The sequence below is a fragment of the Formica exsecta genome, unplaced genomic scaffold, assembly GCF_003651465.1.
Source record: "Formica exsecta isolate Colony F162 unplaced genomic scaffold, ASM365146v1 scaffold579, whole genome shotgun sequence".
Classification (NCBI taxonomy): Eukaryota; Metazoa; Arthropoda; class Insecta; order Hymenoptera; family Formicidae; genus Formica; species Formica exsecta.
In genome coordinates this window covers 190,366-216,152 of record NW_021853052.1, presented here as the reverse complement: position 1 = coordinate 216,152, position 25,787 = coordinate 190,366, and the positions used below count along the sequence as shown (strand labels likewise).

Genomic DNA, 25,787 nt, shown 5'->3' with positions numbered 1-25,787 from the left:
ATTCATCCCCCTCTATCCCGCCGACGCTTCCTCCACACCCTGTCTCTCCCGTATCCACCCACCCCTGTTCCCGTTATATCCGTCTCGCTTACACGCACCCTCCCTCGATCGCTTCTCTCCGACTACTCGTGGAGAGAAGGGCTCGTCATCCCTCGCGAGGACCACCGAGACGCGTCGCTCCGGTCGCTTTCGCGTCTGCCAACGTCGCGTCGCGGTAGACGGTCGTCGTCATCGCCGTCGTCGCATCAATCGCCAGGAGTCCGCGAGGACGAGAGATTATCACGAACGGATCCGTGTCTCGCGTCGCGAGTGCCGCGCGAGAAGGACACCATCGGGTGGCAACGACACCATGAATGTCCCGCGGGACTTGCCGACGAGATAGTCTACGAGGTTGGCTGGCTGGCTGGCTGGCTGGCTCGCGGTTCACCCTCTCTCGGTCTTCATCCCCGAGAGCCGGGAGACATTTCTCTCGCTCGAGAGGGATAAAGCGGGATAGATCGATAGGCCAGCTGGTGCGCGTGTGTTCGCAGCATTTTCGCGGTAGGCCGGTAGGTCGGTGGTGGTGCGCGGGGTGCGGCCCAGGATGGTGAGGGCACCGAGCGTGGGACCTGCCGGCGGCCCGGCGGATATCAGGCGGATCCATCCCGGTCCCGAGATCGCCATGAATCCGAGAAATCTGCCCACGGCGTCCGCGAGTATGCCGCCCGCTATGCGAGGGGATGCCAACGCCGTCGACAGAACGATGCCCGTTTATCATCCCCAGGTACAGATCGAGAGCCCCAATTCTTTTATGATAGACGTGTTTACGTTGGAAGAAAGAGAGAGAGGGACATCCCTAACATACATATGTCTGATTGCTGGAGTCGGTTGAGTTATGTAGTTGGCTTTTGAGACGCTTTTTTCTCGCAGTTTTTTTTAATACAAAGACGAAATGTATAATAAATGGAAAATGAATGGACTGATTAACGTGGATTAATCGATTAATATTTTACAGAGATATTGCGTCTCGCGATTTTATTTGTACTTAATTCGTGTGATTTATGAGATTATCATTTTGCAAAGATGATTGGAATTTTATTCCTCATAATATATGTAACAATTCTGTAATACAACTTGATTATGCCGATTTAAAAGCGTAGCGTTATATTGTAGCAAATAATACTTTAATACTGTTATTACACATATCTCATTAAATGAAGTAATGTAAAGACATCACTTTACACACACATTTGCTTCTTCGTATATTACAATTACGTTCATATTTTAAAAAGTTATAGCTATTAAAGTTTATTAACTACATTTCTGCGCGTGCCGCTATCGGATCTTATTACCGATAATTAAATTTCATTTAATCACGTTGTTAAAGCATATCTCATTAATGCGGATAATTTTATTTATTCTAACATCTATCTATAGACTTTTATAGTCTGATTTTTAAGAGAAAAAACTTTTAAAGAAAATATCTTTATTTATACATGTAGTCTTGTTTTTCTCTCTTCTGTTATTCATTCCTGTGTATATCTTTAACGTTCTTACATATTTATTCACGTGTATGCGTGTACAAACCAAAATTCTTCTCGCGCAACGATTTTAATTAAAGAAATATGTTAATATATCTTAAACATCGAGATGACGACGATCCCTTTTCGGTCAAGAAGGTAATATTATTCCGATTATCCTCTCATCCTTTGAGAACGAGGACGTTGCTCGCGCTTGAAAATCCGTTTCCTACGATCGAATGTAGGTCAGTCTCCTAGAGAGAAATGCTATTCTCTCTCTCTCTCTCGGAGAGTACTGAATTCATTTTCCTTGTCCGTATCCCTCCTCGTTGTCGATCTTGTCCGCTCAACAACGGGTGAACAATCTAAACGAATCTCATTACCGGAAACTGATAATACGATAACCATTAGGCGACTACAATGGTAACTTCATGGCGCGGGGTGGAAGATAGCGGAACTCCATGTTTAGCAAGGAATAATGCAAGAACGGTAATGAAGTCCGGGAAATTACAGAAGTTTAATGCAGCGTCTATTACGATTTCCGATAACGACGGCTCGACACAATGAGTCCCGTATAGCGATGAAACTTCGATGAATCAAGCAGTTTATTGTACTCGATCAAAGAGCTATACGGTTTTTAAATATCCCGCGGAAAACAATAACTCCTCCTTACGGCGGAGTTTTGTTTCTTTTTTTTTTTTTTTTTTTGTAAAAGGGTGAAGTTATTATATTTTATTACCCATAAGTCTCGAGTGATATTTTGAAAGAAACGCTTCGAATTTTTCGTGCTACATTTTTCTAGACAGTTTGCTGCAAATTTGATATCGATATCGTGATGAGAAATATATATATATACATATATATATATATATAGCTGAGATTTTTCCAATATTAAAATAATATTAATGATTAATAGTTTGCATACAACCTAAACCTTTTTTAATTTTAGCATTTTTTCAATGAATGAAAAGAAGTAAAAATACAAGTTTTATTATATAATTCTAATTAATTTAGAAATATTTTATATGTATGGAGTAAAACAGCGATCACGTAATAACTTTATTCTATTTAGAAATTTTCTCAACGGCTAGTTTTTAATAATTCTCTTTTTTCCAATTTTGTAATCTCGAATACACATATGTTAACTTTTCATCGCGGTACTTGAGTTCGCTGCTCGAGATTCTTCTGCTACTTTCGATCTCAATTTTCAATTTAATATTTATATTAATGTTTTAAGTAAACCGATCATTTTTTTTTTTTTTTTTTGAAACTATTTAATCTTTAATTTTATCGAAAGCTCCTCTTTTAAACTTCTTCTTGGAAATTGTCTGTTTATTGCCTATTTGAGGTATATGAAGTGGGAGCTCAATTCCTATATAAATTGAACTATGGAAATCTTTGAGAAGATTCTATAAACGTGGGAAAATTGAGACTGATAATAAAAGCAAAATTTTAATTCGCGAAAACGGTACAATTTTTTTTTCTCTGATTTTTTCTTTTTTTTCTTTTCAATTTTTTTTTTCAAACGTGAGATTATTCGATTTCTGGAGAATACAATCGTCATCATTCATTGACAAATTATAAGCAAATAGTCTTGCGCGATACTCCGTTACAAGATTATCCATTTCTCATATCTCATGAATCATTTCGCAATCAACGTGTCAGTCCCGATGGGACGGAATCTAGTTCCCGCGCCGTTTCCGGGAATATAAATTTACGTAATCATGTAATCTCATCGGGATTGCGACAGGTGGACGTCTCCACGCAAGTGGATCTTCACGGTGGCTACGGCGCTCCGGTCAACCTGGACTCGTGGGACCGTCGCGCGACGCCGTTGTACTCGCGCGAGGACATCAGGGAGCAATATTGCATCAACAGCCGGCAGCTGGATGCCGTCGAGAAGTCCGGCGGCGGTTTCTTCGGATGTCTGTCGACGAGAGGCCCGTCGCCATGTAGCTCCACCAGGAATTCCATCCTTTCGGCGTGCGTGCGTAGCGTGCCCAGCGACGAGAACCTCTGCGACGCGCCCTATCCCCGTAAACCCTTTGAGATCATGTACCGCCAGCCTTATCCCCGCGGCATGTCACGCTACGATCTCGAGGACGAGGCGGATTGGATTCAGAGTTCCTACTTCAGGCGAAGGCCGAGATCGTTCTGCACCGTGCCCGATCCAAAGAGGTACATCGAACAGTAAATATATATATAATAAATCCAAAAATATTTTTTCATACAAAATTATAATTTTTATTATATTCAAATAATAATTTATCTAATATAACAAAACATTTTTGAAAACATAGTATATATTTATTTAAGCCAAAAAATCAAGATTAATAGAATGTATTTATTTGATTGAAAAAAAATTTTATTTTTAGTGTAAATATAGGATCGATCTCGACTCGAAAGTAGTCAACGAGTCGCGAAATTTAAGCTTTTAAGAATCGAAAAGCTAGCTGTCGATTTTACAGATATATATTGCGCAGTATCTGTATCTATATACAATTCTCCGATGTACAATTATTTTTCTCACGTGTACGTGAATCGACAATTACGTTTTCAATATTTTTGTAAGACATGATTTGACTGTTTTGTTAAAAATGGCAATCAACTACTGATGAGCATAGTATACTTACACATGCATCGACACGTGCAAAGAGCAATATATGGCTCCTTGATTATGTGGAGGAGCCGAGTTCCTCGGATATTTGGGGCAAATTACTCCGGCGGGACGCGTTTAGAATGTATGTATTTAGTGATCGATTTATTGGTAAGGACTTTGGTAACGTAATTGATGGAAAGGCGTGTCGCGATCGTAACGGCGAGCGTGCAAACGGAAAGGCAATGAAATTGGAATTTAAGAGCGAAGACTTTCATACACGATCACATCGTTCTTCCGTTTTCTAATTAAATAAAAAATTTGGAAATATATAAAAGCAGTTAAAGAACTGCGTCGTGCGTTTGACTTTCCGTTAAAAAGAACCATGAATTTTTTGACAAGAAATCTGTAGCAATTTTTATATATAGGCCATAACAATTTCGGAAATCTACCTTTGCACTTACATTAAGAGAGAGAGAGAGAGAGAGAGAGCGCATCCTATGGTTTTAGATAGACCTTATATAAAAACGATATTTATATAGCGCACGATGTTCCATCGACTGTTACGTGTGAAAGCCTTCCGTGGTCTCCCCAGTGTATAGCATGCGCATCTAAGGGGTAGGGTTTATTTCTGATTAGCATGAGTGCCGCAACGCCCCTTTATCAGCTTTTTAAGGTCAACGGAAAGCGGTCAATTAAAAAATTATGGTTGCGCGCAAAATCGCCGTGTGTGCGGGCAGTATATATAGAAGAAAATCTAGAGGCAATAAAATACATTTTAGTATGACGGTATAAATATAGCGCTTTTGCGTGCGCCAGCGATGTTATTTTAAATTTATCATCTTCTTTATTAGTTTATTCGTTCATTTCCCACGATTGTTTTGCGATAAAAATTAATTTTGCGGATTACACAATAGCATCTAAAATGTTCTGACAATTAATACATGTACGATATACATGTATGCGCGTTTGAGGGTCGTCTATTTCTCGATGGAATGACATAATGTCATTCTGTTTCCTGCGATAGTATCTGTAACACGTGTAATCGAGTTATATTTGCAACAGTGTCTATGTATATGACCATTATCTTTTGACAATGTACCTTCTATTTAATCCACTTTATTTTTATATTATTAACTATAGAATATAATTAATAAATTAAATTTAATTGATTAAAATAATCCTGAATAATACAGTTATACATGAATTACATAAAGTGGATAATTTTAATAAAGGTAGTTAATATCTTTTTTAACGGTTTAAATTAATAATACACAAATTTTTTTTTATATCCAGTTACACTTTCAGAAATAATTGTCTCCAATTTTAATAATATTAATTGATACATCAAATCAATCATAAGACAATGTTTAATGATATAATATAATTTAACAAAATATGTGATTCTCTCTTGCAAAGATACACTTGGGTGCCGGAAGATGAAGAATCCATGAGGTTAGAAGGTCCGCGGCCGGTATTACCACCGATAATACCCTCTCCCCCCGCTTCCATGATGACAATGCAAGGACCGCAAGCTCCGAAGACGAAGCACGTGAGCTTCGCGAGATCGTACACGCTCACGTCGTTCGAAGTCCCGAGAAACAGAAGCCCACCGAGGCCACATAATCCGGAACGTCTTATAGACTCGCAGCCGACAATGCAGAATACTATACTGCCTTCGTCCTTGCCCTTAGCGCATCCTTATCCTGGCATTGAGCCACGTGTCCTCGTACTTGGTAAGTCTTGTATGCCATTTCTTGCAATATCGTATCGTGTAATACGATCGCAAAGTTTCTCGCTGCACACGTGCATAAATTCTCTACATGTATACGTAAACATACAAAATATAAATACAACAATTTAAAACGCTTGGATTAATTTTATTGGAATTTAATGCGAGATATTTCGTGTCGCGCGCGCACTGACCCTGTACGAGAGCTGTTTTGATCCCAAGCCAAGTATCACAGATTAAGCCGGGTGAGTAGTTGGGGCTATTTATCCGTGGCCGCGGCAAAATTCGTTATAAGCTAGATTAACACTCGGAAACTATAATCCGGGAGAAAAGACATGAAATGAAATATAAATACATCGAAAGATGACGTGACGATGAAATAAATTTGTATAAAATTATACACCGATTTGTTGAGAAATAGAATGCTCAACTATCGCTGAATTCTATATTTTAACAATCCTTTTCTCTACTCCTTTAACAAACTTGAAGAGTTAATTTTACATCGCGAAATTAGTTTGAAGAAGACATTTATACAGAATCTTTGTATTCTTGTAAATCGATATTTAAAAAAAATAGTACATTTTTTTCGGAAACATTAATTCATAAGATAGTTTAGTCGATTTGTAGCGATCTTCTTCGCAGTTGGAAAATTTGTGTTAAATTTAACATATATCGCATATTCCAAACGGTCCACACAATTTTTTGTGTTAATTTAACATAATATGGATATTTTAAATGGTGGACACCAATACTATGTTAATATTTTAACATAAAATGGATGCAAAATTTATTGTATTTGGAAATAAATTTTGTATAAAATCAATATATTTTTAACGACAAAATTAATTTAGAAAAAAAGTTATTGACGGTCCTATAATCACTCTCACTCCTATTATAGAATAAAATCAACATGTTTTTCTGTAAATTTTAACAGATGAATCCTGTCACTAATAATACCAAACATATCTATTGTATAAAATTAAAAATATATGTGCATTGTGTTATTTCCACACTTTTTTTTTCAGTTGTTTTAATAATTTACCCAGACAGCACAAAACGTCCTCAGGATCATCCTGAATATGTCCAGGATGGTTCAGGATATTTGTAGGATGTTTTAAGATATTATTATAAATATATTTTATGAAAATTTAATATGCATACATGATTACTTTCGGTTATGTAGGCTATTTAATATAATTTAGAAATTTTAAGTATTGTAATAAGTATTAATGTCCTATAAATGTCCATTGGATAACCCCTGGATGTCTGTAGGATACCTGCCCTGTCTATTATATTGAATGTCCTTTGGATTTCCAGAGGACATATACATGTGCAATTAACTGTTAACATTAATTTCGTTTAATATTAATAATTGAATTTGATGCGCACATTTTCACATATTCAAAATTATTATTTATTTAATAATTTATGAGAAATGTTACTATGCGCAACATTCCAAAAACTTTACAAAAAATAGTATTCAACCGCTAGTTAGTTTGTTTACCGCTATGCGAAGCGCAAACTCGTATTTGAGATTTGGTCATGAGAATTATATAAAGCTTGCAAAGAGCAACTAACAGGAAATTAAAAATATAATTATTTTTTATCAGTTCAATTTCTGATGCAATCCAAACATAAGGAAGTCAGATATTGGATTGTTTTGAAAATATTACACGACTCAAACCCGGAAGCCAAACCTAAAATATTCATGTACAGCACGAAAACCTCAAATATTAAAGAACGTGAACTATTTTTAGTATTAGATTTTTAGTATTGGCAGTAAATAACAGAACGCAATCTTAATTTATATTTAAATTTTAGAATTTGTTCCTTTTAACGTATGAAAAATATCCCTAACATATCCTATAGAAATCCTTAAGATGTTCCACAGGATCTCCCTGGATTCTCCAGAGGCTAGTGTACGGCTATCATTTACTCTTCCTCAGGACATCCAGAGGAGATCCGAGGATTAAAATAGGATATCCTCAGGATATCCTACATGTATGTCCTGGATGCCCTTTGGACGTCCTAAGGACATCCTTGTGCTGTCTGGGTAACATTCGATTAACACACAAAAATCTTAACCGGCATATTTTTTAACAAGAAAATACAAATTTCCCAATGTGTTGTTCCAGAGAAACCACCTAAACGCGGCGCTATGAAGACCCAGGCGACGCAAACCGAGATCCCGGCGATGTTTCGCGGTCGCGTGCTCCCGGTGACCCTGAGCCCCAGAACTATCCATCGTGTCAAGATGGTTTCGCAGGGTGCTCAGACAAACGGTATTTTCAACGGGAGAAAATTGACCAAGAGCTACTCGGAAGCCGGACAATTGGGGACGCCGCTCGGCGGCAGCCAGGTAGGCGCGCTGACGAAAGAGGAAACCGAGCACGAACCGCTCCACAGGACACAAAGCGAGGAACCACCGAGGTCGCCCTTTCTCGTTTCGACGACGCCACCGCCGCTGCCCTCCAACGCTACTGTCGTTATTGAAGAATCCTTGCCAAATGGAGATATTGTTCCCATCGGGATTGTGAGTATTCCGACACTTTTTTCACATTTTACGGCAACAAAGTGGATTGTCATCTTACGCGTTTTCGCCGTCGAAAGCATTTCGCTTAGATAACTTTCTAAATCATCTAGAGGAAAATGAGATAAAATATATGTAAATGTTTTTTGGATAAGATAGAGATAGTCTTCTTTTTCATTTATTTAGGTAAATTTATAAACTGTTTTATTGTGATAATTTTAAAATAGAGTTAAAAAAAAAAAGAAGAATTAGGATGGTAAAATAATATATTCAAGTTTTTAGTTCTTAAAAATAAAAAGTTTTTTAAATATATTATTAGACAAACAATTTTTACATGAAACATATATTTACTGTCCATAACTAAAAGACGTTGATGATATAAAAGCAGATATTTTAAAATTCTATATGCTTATATCAATGTATATTAAACATTATTTTAAATAATTCGCAAAATATAATTTTTTTTACTTAAAATAAAGATGAACATAATAAATGTTTTGATATTTTAGATAAAGATAAAATAAAGTAATTACTTCGTCCAAATGATTATCTATCTATTTTTATCCGCAGACAGCAGAAAAAAACATTGGCTATCGATATGTAGGTGAGTGGTCGTCCAAATGATTATCTATCTATTTTTATCCGCAGACAGCAGAAAAAAACATTGGCTATCGATCAAAAGTTCTTACAACATGTAGGTGAGTGTAAAACATAATTGATCCGTAATTCTGTGTTTGTTTCAGTCTCGGGAGCACCGTAAGTCCCTCGATATCGACGATCAAGAGATCTTTATAAATTTCAAACCGGCACCGGTGTCGCCGGATGCGCGGGCGCTCCTCAGCCGAATCTCCGAGCCTACGCGTAGATTCCTACCCCTCCAGAAGACCTTCTCCGACGGCGAGATCCGTATCGAGAGACGCGAGCTGATCGGCGAGAGTAGCGAGCCGAGTTATCCTCACACCTGTAGGAGGAATCAGCAAGACTCTTGGGGCAGAGCTGTCAGAACGCCCGTCCAATTTTCCTCGACGCCCGAGGATCTGTCCTTGTTGCGAAGCCTTTCGCCCCAAGAGGATCATCATGAAGAGGTAAAAATAGAAAAATACCAGACTATTTTTTGTTAAAATAAAAAGAAAAAAATAGATTATGAAAGAGCATTTTTCAGGAATTCCACGAAAATCTGATACGTCGGGGTCTCTTCCGAAAGAGAAGCGTATCCCTCGAGGACGGCGTGCAAGGTCTATCGTCAGACGATTTTATGCTTCCTAGATCACTTCCTACTTCACCCACATCGCCAACCGCAGCAGCAGCAAGTGCGTCATGTAACACAATATCCTTCATTTTATTAGTTTCCATTATTGTTAGTGAGCTTATATACATAAAATAGAATTATCAGTGAAATTATTGAAACAGTATTTAAATTCTATTATTAGACTAAATACCAGATAATAAAATTTACACCGTAAAAAATTTTCTAAGAATTCATATACATTTTTGTCTGAATTTTCAGATCTGAGTGTTTGAAAGAAATTTTAGACAATTTACAATGTATTTCTTAATAATAATCTTAATACTACGAGATCGTTCACTGCAATGTAACAAATGGATATCCAGTTAACATCGCATCCATAAACATCGACGATACTCTTTTCAGCGCCACGTAGGATCTCGCAGACTCCGAAGGACGATTCGTTGCCGAGCTGCGCCTTATTGCACGCGGCAGTCTGTCCGGCTACCTTCAACACTGGAGTCAGCATCACCGGTACTGGCATCATCGGCCAGGCTGCCTCGCCGTTCGCGTCGAGCGATTCGCTGACCAACGACGTCACCAGGGACCACAGCGACGGGATATGGAATGAGTCGCAGGCGACTGTTCTCCAAGCCGACTCGTTAGCTCTATTAACGCCGTCCTCGAGAAGGAGGCATCTTCTGTTACTGCAACATCAGCAACGCTCCTCGATGGACACTGAGGCTCTCGATGTCGAAGACGAAGCGGAGCCTTGTCCGCCGAGTCCACGAATACGACTGGAACCGGCCACTCCGGTGCAACCTCTCACACCAAGGTAGATTACATCAAGTTGATCTGTTTTCAGAGAGTCTCTTACGGTTGACAGCATCAAAGTCACACGATGTGCGCAAAGGAATATGTCGAGAATTTCGTTTGAAAGATATTAAATGAGATTTTTCATATCGGCTTTGTCTTGTATATTGCTTTATTTATAGAAGACACTCTTTGCAGACGCCATTACAGAATACAAGATCTGTTACCGATACAGTTTCAACAAATTTACTACAATGATGTATCTACAACAGCACAATTTTATGCCTACGATATGTAAGACTATAACGTATTTTGATCCGATCTTATAGTAGTACCCCAAATTTTGAGTAACTTTTGATAAATCATTTTTGCAACACTTCTTGTCTTATCTCTAGATGTCTTCGGGAAAAAAAACAACCAACATTCTGTCAATTATATCGAAAATCTACAAATAGGCTGGAAATAATACACTTACATCCATATCTGCCTTCGTTTTTACAATCATCCCATGCTAAAAAATCGATATAATTGATAGAGTTAAATAAATAATTTGATAGATAGAAACGGCTTTTTACCCTAAAGAAATTTAGAATTCCTGATACGTTTCACAAAACTAAATTCCAACAATTAATACTCGAAGCCCTAAAAACAAAAAAAAAAACTATACATATTTTTTAATTTTTGATTGAAAGATTGATTTCTTTTTCTTTTTTATAAATTTATGAGGATTAAATATAGCATTTTGTTAATAATGTAATCCATATTATTTTTCATGTATTAGTCAATAAAAACTTAATATAATTCTCCATCAATATTAATAAAATAATATTAATAAGATATACATATTATTTAATAGATTAATTGCCAATTAAGTTAATTAGCCTTTTATCAAAGCGGTTCTTAATCACCACAACTCATTTCGAGACGTATCAGAAATCGATATTTTTTTCACATCCTTCCATGTATATAAATATTAAGATAAAACCATCTCTCTCTCTCCTTCTCTATTGAAATATTCTACGAGATATTTTATGTCAGGATAAAAAAATAGCATTACAAAGTATCTCGTAAAGTATTTGCTTTTTTTACAATTTGACATTACTAGTTTTATAAAATAATAAAAAAATATGCAAGAAATATGATTCTACTTAAATAAAAATGAGCGGAGACTTGCTTCTCTCTCTCTCTTTCTCTCCTATCTCGGATAGAAAACTTGGCAGCGAGATACCCTGCTTGTTTCATAAAGAACAACAACAAACCTTAAAACTCCAAAGAGAAAACTTATTCGCTATGTCTAATAGTTTTCGAGAAAAACATTGCTTGTAACATTTTACGTGGATATATATCCACCCTGTATATACGCCTATCCCCATACTTCTCTATTTGCTCCGATTTATATATAGTTTATATATTTTGCCAATCTTTTATTATTTCGCATTTGAAAAAACATATTGTATAGTTATAATCTCATCCCATAAAAATCTCCCTAATATTGTATACACTGGATATCATTAAAAGGGCCTTTTAGCAACGAAGAGCGATCAATCCTCTCGTTTCCTTCTCTAAGTAATGTCATTATTAATACTTCCTCAGTAATAAGTTATCAGTATTAATGTATATATAACATCTCTCCCCTTATATTAAAGTTGAAGTATTGCTTTTCTCTCTGGGCCTTCCTCTGTAGGATTTCTATAGGATCTTTGTATTAAAACCTCTACGTTCTTTTTCCAGTATCGAATCGTCTATTTCTGCAAATAACGGCCGGCCGAGGAGCGGATTGCGTCGCGCCAGTCCATGTCCGCCGTTGTCTCAGCCCCAGTCGCAGTCGTCGAGCGAGTTCGGTTTAAGCCTGGCGAGGACTGACTCGGGCGGCCGCACCAACACCGATCTCTCCGAGACCTCCGAGGATTATGTCACTGCCAATACTTCTACGGAAACCGGGACCACCACTGGCACAAGCGCCACGACCAGCTCCTGGTCAAGGCCGCCGCAGACGTCCAGCGCCGCGGCATCGGCGGCGTCGGCGCCGGCTTCGACCACCGCGACTGCCGCGGAAGGTAGCTCCTTTGAAAGCGCCAGCTCGATCTACAGCCTGGCGAGAAGCGAGGTAAGTTTGGATCCGTCATTTTTCGAACAATATCCGGATCCGTTATTCGGATATTAAGAATATATGTGTCATATATCAAATGTCAAATTATCGTTTAATTTTTTCTTAGAAATTGTACAGACGATCGATTTAATATCATGTAATCTTTATTTTATATTGTTAATCCTAATTTTAAGTTTATTTATTGCTCCCAAATTAAAATGGTTTAAAATTAATCTCACGACAGGATCTTATCGTGTTCGTAAAAAAAAATCTGTTTGATACATTTCGTCATCAGGCCGTTGTCGAAGAGCCGTGTAGTCCGCCGCCGATTTTAGAGGAAGCGGAAATCGCATTCGGATTAGAACTACCTCCGCCCTCGATGAGGTCCAGCAGCAGCAGCAGCTCGGGTAGCTACGATCTAAAGGACGCGATGACGGATCCGAATAATGATCTCGAGCAGGTTGCTTCACCCAGTGGGCATACCTCAGAGACTGAATTAGATCGAGATGTAAGTATACACGAGATCATATTGAAGAATTACAACTATCTTCTTTCAAATTTACAAAAAGTTCAAATGTCAAATAATGTCGTAGATCAAAATGAAAGAAGAGAGGACGTAAAAGAGAGAAATAAAAATCGCGATGAATTATTTCTTTCGAGATATTTACGGCCGAATAGACTTATTAAAAAATTATTTTTTAAGAAAAAAGTTTCTGTATTAATACGAAAGAATTTATATATCGTTTCGCGTCGATAGGAGGGTCACCGATCGTCGTCCGGAGGTTACGCCGAGTCGCCGCCTGACATCCGCATGTGGAGCGAGGAGGAGCGTCGCCGGAAAAAGAAGAACTTTAGCCTGGACTTCCTCGGGACTGCGTCGAGCAATGTCGAGCTAGAGCACGGCGCGGAGCCGGCGTATCCGGAGAACGTCGAGGTCAGCCCGACGCCGAGCCACCGTCACCGATCGCGAAGCAAGCCGACGTCGGCACGAAGTCCCCATCGTAATAACAGAAAGCGAGACGCGATGCAACAGTCGGCACAGCTGCAACAGCAGCAGCAGCAGCAACAGCAGCAGCAACAGCAGCAGCAGCAGCAGCAACAACAGGCGCTCAGCAGAAGTCCACAGAAGGAGGAATGGAGGGTCGAACAAGTCGAGGACGGTCCTCACGCGCCGACATCCGACGATTCCAGCTGCAGTCATCATTATCACATGCATCACCATCATCATCATCATATGCATCGGGACGGTGTGGAAGGTGGAAGGCATCGTCGGACCAGGGAAAGCCCGAGGAGAAAGACCAGCGGTTACCTCTCGACCAGAAGACGTAGCAATGAGGTAAATATCACGTCCGTTTTATTATCGAGTAAAAGAAAAAGAGAGAGAAAGAAGTTTACTGTGTGTATTTATGCTGTATATTTTACAATTCATCTATATCTCTTTATTTGATTTTGCTCACTTGTACAATGAATCAAAGATTTTCTAAAAAGATAAATCGAATAATGACAAAAACGTATCTCTCTGACATTTAATTATTTTATTAAAGGATTATAACCAGTCGAGCGAATAGAAAATAGGATATTTTTTAACATTTCGTAAAATTTTTAAATAATTAGACTAATAAGATATTTTTAGGCGGTTTTTTTTATAAATTTTTAATTAAATAATTTAATTTAATATTTTGTTTTCAACAATTAAATCAAATTTAAAATTTAATAAATTTAATTGTAGCAATAAAAATGTATATTTTTAATTAAAAAAAAGTATATGTTTATTTGTTTGAATGTAAAAATATTACACGATGTTAAAAAATATCTTAGTTTTCGACTTGCTAGACTGCCATAATTCTTTAATAAATTATTACGTACTAGTCTAAATTTTATTTATTTACCGCGAACGCGAAATCACGTTGCAGGATAAAAACGCGGCGTTAACGGGCAGCTTGCCGCGAAGAAAATCCCGCCTCGCGGACGATATAGTTTGCGCGAGTCGTCTGAGTCCCGGCCGTTATCAGCGAAGTCCGGGGCATAACGGTCATCGGGCGATCGTCATCGAGGCGCAGAGCCCGGAGGCGAGACTGAAGGCACTGTCCGCGGAATCGTTAAGATCCGTCAGCCCCGGCAGTGACAGCGTCTTTTACAGCGAGAGCGCCGATCAGCCCTGCATCTCGGCCGTCGCCGCTTTGGACGCCGCGCACTGTCATCATTGCGGCAGAGAGGTGATATATTACTTATCGATGCATCTTTCGTTCGTCTCCCCCGCACGCATTAACCCTTTGCTCTCGGCAGAATCTCTTTGCCGTTTTTTACTCGCAAATCCGCTTTAAAGAAAAAGAAAAGCATTTCTTTCACACAATTTATAATTGCGCTCTTGATCGACAACATCGAGCGACATTGATAATGCATTATAAGAATAATACTATATAGGGATTTAGCTGATGGCTTTGAGAGCAAAATTTGAGTGTAAAGGGTTAATAGGGTAATGACGTTTCTATCATATCCATTTACGATCTCATTCATTATTTTATAAAAGATTTTTTAAGTAATTCATTTTGTTTAAAAAGTAGAAGAATAGGCGTAGAATGCATCTTTAATTTTTCTGCAGCTTTATCGTAGTTTTAAATTAGACTTTATTGCGAGTCAAAGATTGCGAATTATACCTGTTTCTAACTCAAACTGCAACTTTCTAAAAATTAATGTAGTCAAAGAATTATTATTATTATTATCTTATTATGATTTTCTTAAGGTTTTGCTATTTAGAAAGAGTCGTAGAATTAATCCTCTGAATAGTTGCCTTTGTCCCCTTTCGTTTTAAAAATAGCATTCACTTTTTGTAGTTTGCTTTTCACTAGCATCAATTAGACAAGCCACTTGCTCTTACTTAATAATAAATTAATAAATCAACAAGCGTTATATAGACTACGTATATAGACAGTATATAGATTTACATTCTTAAGCGAAAATTAAATTTCGTTATTTATCAAATATATCTTTTCTGACAGTTTTTATATGCATTTTTGAAAAAAAAAGGAAAGTTACATTATAGATATAATGTTGAAACTATAATAATACAATATTTTTAAAACTTACCTATATAATTTCTTCAAACAATAAAAAAAATTTTTTGGCCATAATTGAAAAAAACATCAATTCATACATAATATACTATTTTTCTTCCGTTTCGAGTTTAATCCAATTAAACAAATAACATAACTATCTCAAAAATTAAGATAATCGAAAATATAAAAAAGATGCAGATATTGTTGGGAGCTGTAATTACACAGTAGTCGCATTGATTTTTCCATTGAATGAATGCCCACGAATGAATAACACGATATGTAATAGGAATGCAAAGGGTAGTAAATTCTTCTTTCGATCTATCTCGATCTGTCCATCTGTCTGCCTTCTTTCTCTATCGTGTATGCCCTCCTGTTGCTTCATCCCGAGGTGTCGGAAGAGATCGTTCGACCACCGGCAGGTTTCGCGGACTCTCCGGAAGGACATCGAACATCTTCCAAGCACGTTACAGGGCACCGGTTGTACAAGAAGTTTGACAAGAGGTACAGATCGGAGGATCGAGGAGACCGTAGACATCGCCGTGGCAGTGCCGGTAGATCGGACATACGAGCCAAATCGGAGGAGAGAGCCACCCCTCGATCAGGGAGCAGAGGTTCGATCGACGACACTGGTAGAAGAAGGCTGCAAGCTCGAAGTACCGATGTCAGTATGGAGATTCTCACGGGTAAATTTAATTTATGCAAATATTTAAATAATGGATACATGTAAATAATCGTGTTAAATTATAATAATAATTATTATTATTATAATAACAGCAATAGGCTCAGACTACAAACAATTAAGTGGGAAAATTGGCAGATAAGAGCCAAGGTGCGGGTATTGGTGCGCAAACTTATTATTGTTAAATTTGATTAATAAATGTGCATTAAAAATGTACGTTTCAGACCGTTTTTTACTCCATCTTTAGCATGGATATAAATATATAAAGATTAAATTGGAATTTTAAAACTTGACATTTGTTCTCTTTTACTGACAGGACGAGAAGACGAAGATACTTATGTGGAACCGTACACGAGCAGCGAATGGATTTATATCGGGGATCTCGAAGAGAGTCACGTGTGGAAAAGGCCCGACAGCAGAGACGGTGACGACGACATCACGGACAGTGTCCATAAAGAGAGACGGGACTCTCAAGAATCCACGGAGAGCGAGAAAAATTTTAAAAAGAGATATCAAGCGGCCACGCATAGAATGGTGCACCGAAAGAGCAGCGTTGAGATGTACAAGAGGATACAAACAAAGTGTTTTGGTGAGTCAAGCAGCGTTATTTTTATTTGACACACAATCAGTACATCTTATAAAAAAATTTAGCCGCTTTAAAATTTGATGCGAAATGTGATCATTACGAAATTTTCATGATCTTTATACGTTTTTTTCCCCAATTTTATGATTTTATTACTTGAAATATACAAAAACGCAAAATTTAGTTTGCAGAGAGAAACTAAAAAAAATCTTATAAAAAAGAATTCACACAAAAGTAAAATCTTTACTTTTGGAAATATTTACGGGAAATAATAATACAAGATAAAGATATTATCCGTGCGTTAAAAGGTTATAATTAAAAAAAATAGTTAAAATTCTAGTTGTAGTTTAAAATCCTATAAACTGCTTTCCGATTTTAATCTTATAAATGCAAGTCCATTAGCGCCCAATAGCATTATCGCGATCGTTGATCATAGTTTGAGCAATGCAGCTGTTCTATAAATGCTCATGTTTATGTAGAAGACTAAACCACATTCCAAAATTTCATTTCCACGTTATAAAATCATCCGGCATAAATGTCCGACGTGGCACAAACGAGCCGCTTTAATGTCGATTTGCGCATCGCCGAAGAATGTTCTTAAATCGTCTCACGAAGACATTCCCGCGTTGAATCTGCCGACAAGGGGGAGAGTTGAGTTCGCGAATAAACGAGGGCGAGATAAAGAGAGAAAGAGAAAGAGAAATGAAAGAGAAGATGCGGTGGTAAAAGAGAGTGTCTGGAATGCTGCGAAACAGCGCGAAGAGATAGATAAACAAATAGATCAGAAAGTCAGAGTGTTAAAATAAATACGATTTATTCCTGGTATGGATTTTTCTTGAGGAAATTCGGAGATTACATACAGAATAACATGCTTGAATGAAATATCTTGACGAAAATAAAGATTATAGCAATGTTTTATACACATTTGGAAATTTTATGTTTTCTTGTTAAAAAATATGCCGGTGTAAATTTTTGTGTTAAATATTTAACGCATTTATGTGTTAATTTAATATATTGCTGTTGTGTTAATTAAACTCAAATGTTAAATTATTAAAACAATTGAAAAAAGTAAAAATAACACAATGTGCACATAATTTTACACAATAGATACATTCCCTATTCTTAGGGATTTATCTGCTAAAATTTTCCAAAAAAAAAATGTTGATTTTATTCTATAATAAGAGTGAGAATGATTACAGACGTCAATAAAAAAGCTATAGTCGCCAACAGTAAACTGTGAATATTCAAGAAATCTAAATTACAAAGAGAGAGAGAGAGAGAGAGAGAGAGAGAGAAAAGGATTTAGAGAGCAGGAAAGAGAGAAAAAAGGGAATCAGGTCACGATGTAAGCTGGAAAAAATGCGGGTAAAGAGAGAGAGGGAGAGAGAGGCTGTTTCTTTCCGATTCTTTAAATAAGCACCGCGTAATACTCGGTCTAAATATAATCCATCCAAGAGGCAGAGACCGACGTCGAGGCGAGACGTCAAGTCCGACTCCGTACGAAAGCGGAGTAAGAAGAGCCGAGTGTCGGGGAAGAGAGCGGGACGATATCCGCGCGTGTAAAGCGCGACGGAAAGAGGAGAACACGATCGGGAGGGCACCGGGAATGAGGGGATCCGCGACGGCGGGTCGGTGCATGACTCGAAGGAGCTTTTGGCCAGCCCAGTCAGTGGGTCAGGGCGCCGAGGCGCATTCCACGCGGACTTCGAGGCGTCGTCGTCTTCGCCGATCCACCGTTTTCGCCGCGCCAAAACGAGTTGATCCTCCTCGACCGAGGATTGATTCTTCCGATATACCGGCGCGCGATACCGAAGAGAAGAAACTGGCAGAGTAACAAATTCGTTTCCTCGAATTTTTGCTTTCTTTTTGCCATTTTTTATCCAACGACCGACGATGGTGTGTAATTCCGCGAGTTCCGAGTGCGCGATGAAAGTGGATAGAGACGTGACGTTGAAGCAAGCTCTGGAAGAGCTGCTCAAATGCATGCTCAGGGTCTGGTGCAGGGAGAGTCAAGCTCTGGCGAAATTTGGCGCATCAACGACAGGTAACCAGGAGAACGGATCCCAAGTTAATATTTTTATTTTCGTTGACTGAAATTAAAATGTTTCGGAGAAAGAAGTAAAAATGAGACGATTGCATCAGTATTGATTATAATGAACGATATTAATATCGATAGAAGCTAATGGCTTTACATTTTTGAAATTGAAATCTTGCACAAATTATATTAAGATTAATTAGATGATTCTTATATGCTATTTAAAATATTAATTAATTATAATCTATAAAATATTTTGTTTATTCTAAGAAATGTTTTTATATAAAAAGCGATATATTTTTATGTGTAAAGATACATTTTAGGAGAGATATATACTTTCTTTGTATTATTTTGAAAGTTGACTTTGTGATCTCACGATCCTTAATTACGATATCGCGAGGCTCACTCTAGAGACAGTTGTTATCGCTTATAGAAGTTACGGGGATAATGTCATTTTGTATTCATGGGGTTTGATTTCTATTCATGAAACATCGCACGGCGCCAAATTAACGACGACATAAATAACCGTAGCGAAGACACGAGTCTATATCTTGACAAGAAGATATTGGAAGATGTAGTATACACCATTGACGAGACAATCGAATGTTGGCCAAGAATCGTTAAGATGTAGTCTGAATATCTTAATGAGAGTATACACCTGCCGTCATCAAACTCGCGTATCTCCACGTATATCATCTCACGTAATTGCAGCGGAATATATAAGAGAACCTACATATATCTCATTGATGAAACGTGACGTTATTGATATTTATGACATTATTGGTACTGCGATGTTTCTTTTTTTATCGTGTTTAAATGGATCAGAGAACCCATGGATGACACACGTACGGTGAACCTGGATTATACACAGGATGTACTACACATAGACACACACGCACACTCTCGGTTCTACTGTATCTATGTATATTCACAGAACCAACAATGTGCTTATAATACCGTATACGATGAACTTCGCGTGCACGATAAAGTCGCGCTCTTTTTCCAACGTCTTTCACGTTCATGATCAAAGCGAGGATTAAAACGGACGAGCCGTCAGTGGCGCAAAAATAAAAGTGGCCGATGACGGTGACGGAGTATGTCACCTCTGTCACTTAACGAAGGGAAAGGTCTGGGCTCGAAATGTGCTCGATTACGTTTGTAGCGCAAACGCAGGCCGCAAACCTTTTTGCGTGTGAAACGTCGCGCGCGCGCGCCATCGTCGATCCATTTTTTCTCTTCCTCCTCCTCTTCTTCTTCTTCTTCTTCTTCTGTGTATAATAATATATTTATGAATAATTTTAAAAAATATTTCTTTAAATTATTTATATTGAATATAAAATATTTTAAATTATTTGGCATAAATAAATATATATGTATTTAAAGTAAAAGTCTTTAAAAAGAATGCTTATAATCTTTTACAATTTTAAAGGTCAATTCGCCCAATAATTAACATATACTGTCAAAATCTCTAAAAAAATCATTTGTGAACTTATCTTATAATATGTCCGCGTATAGAGAGCGACAAGAGGGTAATCGTGAAACGCGAGGCTGGCGGCGAGTTCGGATTCCGCATTCACGGCTCGAAACCCGTAGTGGTTTCCGCGATCGAGCCGGATACGCCGGCGGAGAGTTCCGGCCTCGAGGTCGGCGACATCATCATGTCGGTGAACGGCAGAAGCGTCATGGACGCCACACACTCGGAGGTCGTAAGGCTCGCGCACTCCGGCACAGACGTCCTGGAGCTGGAAGTGGCGAGGACCTGCAACGTGCTGGCGCCGCGTATCACGCGCACGGGAGCGAAGGAGGGCGTCGACGAGGCGCCGCTCTGCTCGGGATACTTGTGGAGGAAGTCCACGTCGTCCAGCACGGAGAAGTGGGTTCGCAGATGGTTCGCTCTTCGTCGTGACAACTGTCTGTATTGCTACAAGACTGACTCGGTGAGTTACATCTGGCTACGATAATAAGATTTATAAAAAAATAAAGAATCTGTGTGTGTCTCTCTCTTTTTCCCTTCTTCCTAAAAAAAAATATTTTTTTTTTTTTCTTTTATTATATAAAAAGAGAATTTTTTAAATGTATATATGTATATGTTTTATACTTAAAAATAAAGAAAAATAAAGAGAAATTATAATGTGACTTGGAAAATTTGAAATAAAAATTCAGGACTGTTTGTGCGATTTGAGCTCTATTTGAAATACATATACTTATCGCAACACACAGGATTCGCAACCGGTGGGGGCGGTGATGCTCCTCAAGTACGACGTGGAGCAGACGCCCGAATTGAGAGTGCACAGTTTCGCGATAAAGAAACAAGGCGCACCGACGTTACGACTTGCAGCCGATACCGAAGAGGCGGCAGCTCGATGGACCATAGTTATACGCGAAGCAGTCGAGAGGAACAATCAGGTACGCAAAATGAATTGCTCTACACGAATTTAGAATATATATGAGCGTAAATGAATTTATTTGAATATTCTTTTATATATGTCAAGTCGTTTCTTTCATAGACTCTGTTTTTTCGATCGAAATTCTGATAGTTTATATTATATAAAATATTACGACTCAATAATTCCCCTAAGATTGACACTTGGCTGGACTCCTCGCTAAGAATGAGAGAGATGGCCGCGTGCGCTATCGCGAGGCCGGACTGTTTCGGATATCTGAGCAAACAGCAGGAACACGCGCGAAAAACGTCCTCGCCCACCGGCTGGTCCAGACGATATTGCGTGTTGAAGGACGCCGCGTTGTATTTCTACGATGACGCCAACGCGGAGAAAGCGTTCGGCGTGGCGTGTCTGCACGGTTTCAGGGTACACGGCAGCGCGCCCAGCTCCGGCGGCCGGAAGCACGCTTTCGAGCTGCAGCCACCGGATCCCACGCAGAGAAGTTACATCTTCGCCACGGAATCGGAAATGGATAAGAAACGGTGAATATGAAAAATTTATGTTCTCTTGTTAAAAAGAATGACCGGTTAAAGTTCTTCTTCTTCTTCTTCTTCTTCTTCTTCTTCTTCTTCTTCTTCTTCTTCTTCCGCCTCGGACGATCTAGAGCGGCCCGCTTGTGCTCGCAATCGTTGTGGCACATAATCGGTGCCGCAACTATTCTCGTGTGGTGGTCGCTCGATACCGCACGTGGCCTGGCCGTAAAACGCGCGAGGCTTAACAATTTACCACCTCGCATATACGATTCTCTTTTTGCTCGCGTATAACGCAAATGCTTCTCGTCTAAATATAATCCATACAGCGGGACGGATTTGCATATTAAATGCTCGTAAGGGAGAATTATAAAGCGCATTAAATACCTTTTACTTCAATCATGAAAATATTTTTATTATAAGCATATATTTATAAATAATATATTAATTATATTAATTATAATTGTGTTTATATAATCTATGTAAATTTTATAATATTTTTTCTTTCCTTCGTTTTTTTTTTTTTTTTTGTTATGAATAATCTCTCGCTATTATTTCAGATGGTTGGCTGCCCTTGAGTATTCGATTGATCGATGGATAAAGATAGGTTGATGCGAAAGAATCCGCCCTACGACGAATCCAACGAGTCGCAGTAGCGAACATCGTCCAAGGAAATCCTCGTCCGTATCCGTTTCCGGTTCCTAATATGTCGCGAATCAGCCGCGACGATCGCCGTTGGTTCCCTCGACGATCATTACATATATACATACGTACACAAATACACACATACACGCATACACATGGCTTGGATGTTTCGCCAAGATTTTCATTTCAACATTATTGAATTTCATCGTATCACGATCATCATTGTAACTGCTGATTAACAGTGACGTTTACGTGAAGTTGTTCGAATAAAAGTCAACGCTGAAAAACAACTCGGCAAACCTGTGTCCCATTTTCTGCGCGATCAGTCTCGTCGCTGTCGTCGTTGCTTGTCATCGGAATTGTTTATCAGCAGTAATGCAATTCCATTAAGACCAGAGACTAAAATCGATGACTATAATCCTGCAGAGCGAGTTTGATTTTCGATGCTACAGAGATAGAAAAATATAGCTAGAGAGAGAGAGAGAGAGTGATTGCATTTTCTTCGTCGCGAGTAAACGTAAACAAACGCATTTACACGGCTCTGCACCATCAAGTTCCAAGCTCGTCGAGAAGTTATATTTGATCTCGATTTTCAGGATTAGACTTTTTTTTAGAACTCATCCTGCTACGCGTCAAGCTCTCCCATTTAATCCCGCATCCTGTCCACATCATACATCTCATCGTTGAATATAGCGCTTCGCTGAATTTGGGTCAAAACGCGTAGTTGTAAAGAAAAGAAAAAGAAATTATGGATACTATAAAAAAACAAATCTCTCGAGAGTTTTATAATAACGAGAGCCATTCGCGACGGGTTCCTCTCTGATACGTCTGCGAAAACGAGAACCCTTCAAGGTTGTGTTCGTCGCTGAAACTTTATACGCACATAAAAAAAATTCTATAGCTGAGAGGAGTGAATATAAAAAAAACTTTTTAAGAACGAAACACAAAACGCAAATCTCGAACGTTTAATAATTATATAACAACGTGACTCGGTAGGGAAAAGTAGAGTACGCTTCGCGAGCCGCGACACGCGTACGTGCATGCGTAGCGATAGTTATGCGTACACGGTATACACGTGCATGTTATGGAATTGCCATTAATTATAATATGTATCGTTATTCTTACCAACAACGCCAATACTTGTCAACAATCGAAAAAAGAAAAAAGAAAACACTCCGCGGGAGGAGAAGAAAGATCCAATCTAATAAAAATTGGAGACAAACGAAATAATGGCGTGTGCGGGTGTGTCTAGAGATATTATTGCGTGCGAATTCGTACATTTATCCACGTGCGATGGAAATAAAAGTCGAACATGTTGCGCATCGCTGTCAGAAAGTCGCGCGAAAGGGAGGAAGCGCGATAGAAGATCAGCGTATATACATTTTAACAAGAAGATAACCCTACACTGGCACATCAGGTTCAGATCCTGTCCGCTCCTACCGGTGTATACAGAGTGTTCCAGAATTACCGATACATATTTTACAGATAGTCAAAACCGAATTTTTAACAACAAACATACAATGAATCCATTTTTTAACATACCTTGTAATAATACATATATGTACATGTATACAACTTTTATTTTTGAATTTATTCTAATTTTACTTTGAAAAAAGATTTTATACAAAAATTTAGAGAGCAAAATTTTTAATGCCGGTTTTATTTCATGTTACAAAAATTCAGAAGTGTGGAAGGTTCACGATTCTTTTAAAAGAAAAATCAAGTCACAAATGATCCAAGCAAGTCGTTAAAATATGTACCGATGGTTCAGAGAGAGAAACACTCTATAACATTTTTTAAAGATCTTTTCATTTTTAAAAACTTCTTTCAGATTATATATATGTATATATAATAGTACATAAAATTATTAAACTTATTTCTTCTTTTAGACACGGTTTTATTAGCCTTATATTGCGTTTTATTTATGTTGCTCGATAAAGAGAACGAACTAACGTAAAATGACAGCGGTATGATGATGCAGGATTTTCGAAGAGAGTGTCAATCCTATATTCTACGGAAAGTGAATGACAGATAAAGGGTTAAGGGAACGAGACGAGACGCGCGTTATGACGCCGAATTTAATAGCGTTCCTTCGATGAACGCGACCGTCGCAAACATGAAAAGAGAAAAATGAGAAGATGTAGGCGCAAAGAATAAGGCATGTACCAACGATATCGTCGCTACAAAGTGCACACATTCATGTTCTGTTAGGATTTATCGGGGAACGATACGTTTGAAAACAAAAATTATGTAAATCGAAAAGAGCCTGATCAACCGCTCAAAATTTCCAATAATAAAATAGAAAGTTTAGTATAATTTTCTCCTATGAATATACATGTCATTTACCCATATTTTTAAAAATCATATAACAATATCAAAAATTAGATTATAGTTTTGATATTTTACATTAATTAGGCATTATTCTTATTTAATCATAAATATCTTATTAATCATCGCAACAGATTGACACAAGTTTATTTTGAAAGTCCTAATAATGTACTTTAATTGCAAATTCCTTCAATACGTCACACATACCGCATATCTATAACGTTATAAAATACATTAAAATAGCTGCAATTTTTTTTGCAACTTTAATCAACGTTTCTCAAAATTGTGACGTGACGTGGAGCATTTTGGAATCATATTCGGCATCGAAAGAGCTCCGAGAAATGATTATTCTCCTTCCCGCGTTTTTTTTTAATCGTTCAACTGCATTATTAATCAAAGTATGTGGCGGACAAGAACAAAACGGACAGCGGCTAGTTTCTGTTTTCGTATCGAGCTCTCTTCGTAGCGAGAATCATCGCCGGGAATGATGATTAAGACTCGACGCGGTGGCAATCGAAGGGCACGATCGATCGCGATGCACGATCCGCTGTACGGCGTTAACCGAACGAATAGCTGAAAAGCCACAGGAAGATCTCAATTACGATGATCGCAATGAAATATCGCGAAAGAGAGAGAGAGAGAGAGAGAGAGAGAGAGAGAAAGAGAAGGGGGAGACTTTTTCAGAGCGGAGCGAGACGCGCGCAAGATAAATTTGGGGGAGCCCCTTGTGCTTCGGGGCGGGCGCGCTGCTCGCTTCGTCCGCGGCTGCGGGTATCCGTTTGATAGCAGATAGGATAGGTATGCGGTCCGGTCCGCGTGTTGTTCCTCCGTAGTACCCCCGGTACTCGGAGGCCTGCGCGCCGTTGCATCTCTCGCTTCTCTCCCGCATCCCCCCGTTGCACTTACTTACTCCTTCTTTCTCCCTCTCTCCTTTTTGTCTTCGGCTTTCTTCTCTTCGTTCGGCCATGTGCCGCGGCTCTCTACAGCGGAATTTCCACGAGGTTTCTTCCGCGACAAATGTAATAATGCGATAAAGAGAGAAATCACGTCAAGAGTACAACGC

At 38.5% G+C, this 25,787-nt stretch overlaps 1 protein-coding gene across 2 annotated transcripts; it reads left to right on the top strand.

Annotated features, from left to right (window-relative positions):
• Nucleotides 1-158: 158 nt before the first annotated feature.
• Nucleotides 159-24,714, top strand: LOC115242183. 2 transcript variants are annotated; one of them, XM_029818276.1, is made up of 19 exons: nt 159-763; nt 3,250-3,677; nt 5,515-5,831; nt 7,963-8,360; nt 9,101-9,442; nt 9,520-9,667; nt 10,009-10,417; nt 10,594-10,689; nt 12,127-12,502; nt 12,780-12,992; nt 13,242-13,820; nt 14,398-14,700; nt 15,929-16,223; nt 16,536-16,812; nt 18,689-18,846; nt 20,353-20,774; nt 21,058-21,243; nt 21,417-21,763; nt 22,312-24,714. In XM_029818276.1, exons 1-19 carry the CDS (start codon nt 584-586, stop codon nt 22,361-22,363), a joined length of 5,526 nt encoding a protein of 1,841 aa, XP_029674136.1. In that variant the 5' UTR covers nt 159-583; the 3' UTR covers nt 22,364-24,714. The 2 variants fall into 2 exon arrangements, with proteins under 2 accessions (XP_029674136.1, XP_029674135.1); XM_029818275.1 differs by lacking the exon at nt 18,689-18,846 and having other exon boundaries at nt 160-763; nt 16,536-16,808.
• The last annotated feature ends 1,073 nt before the right edge of the window (nt 24,715-25,787 follow it).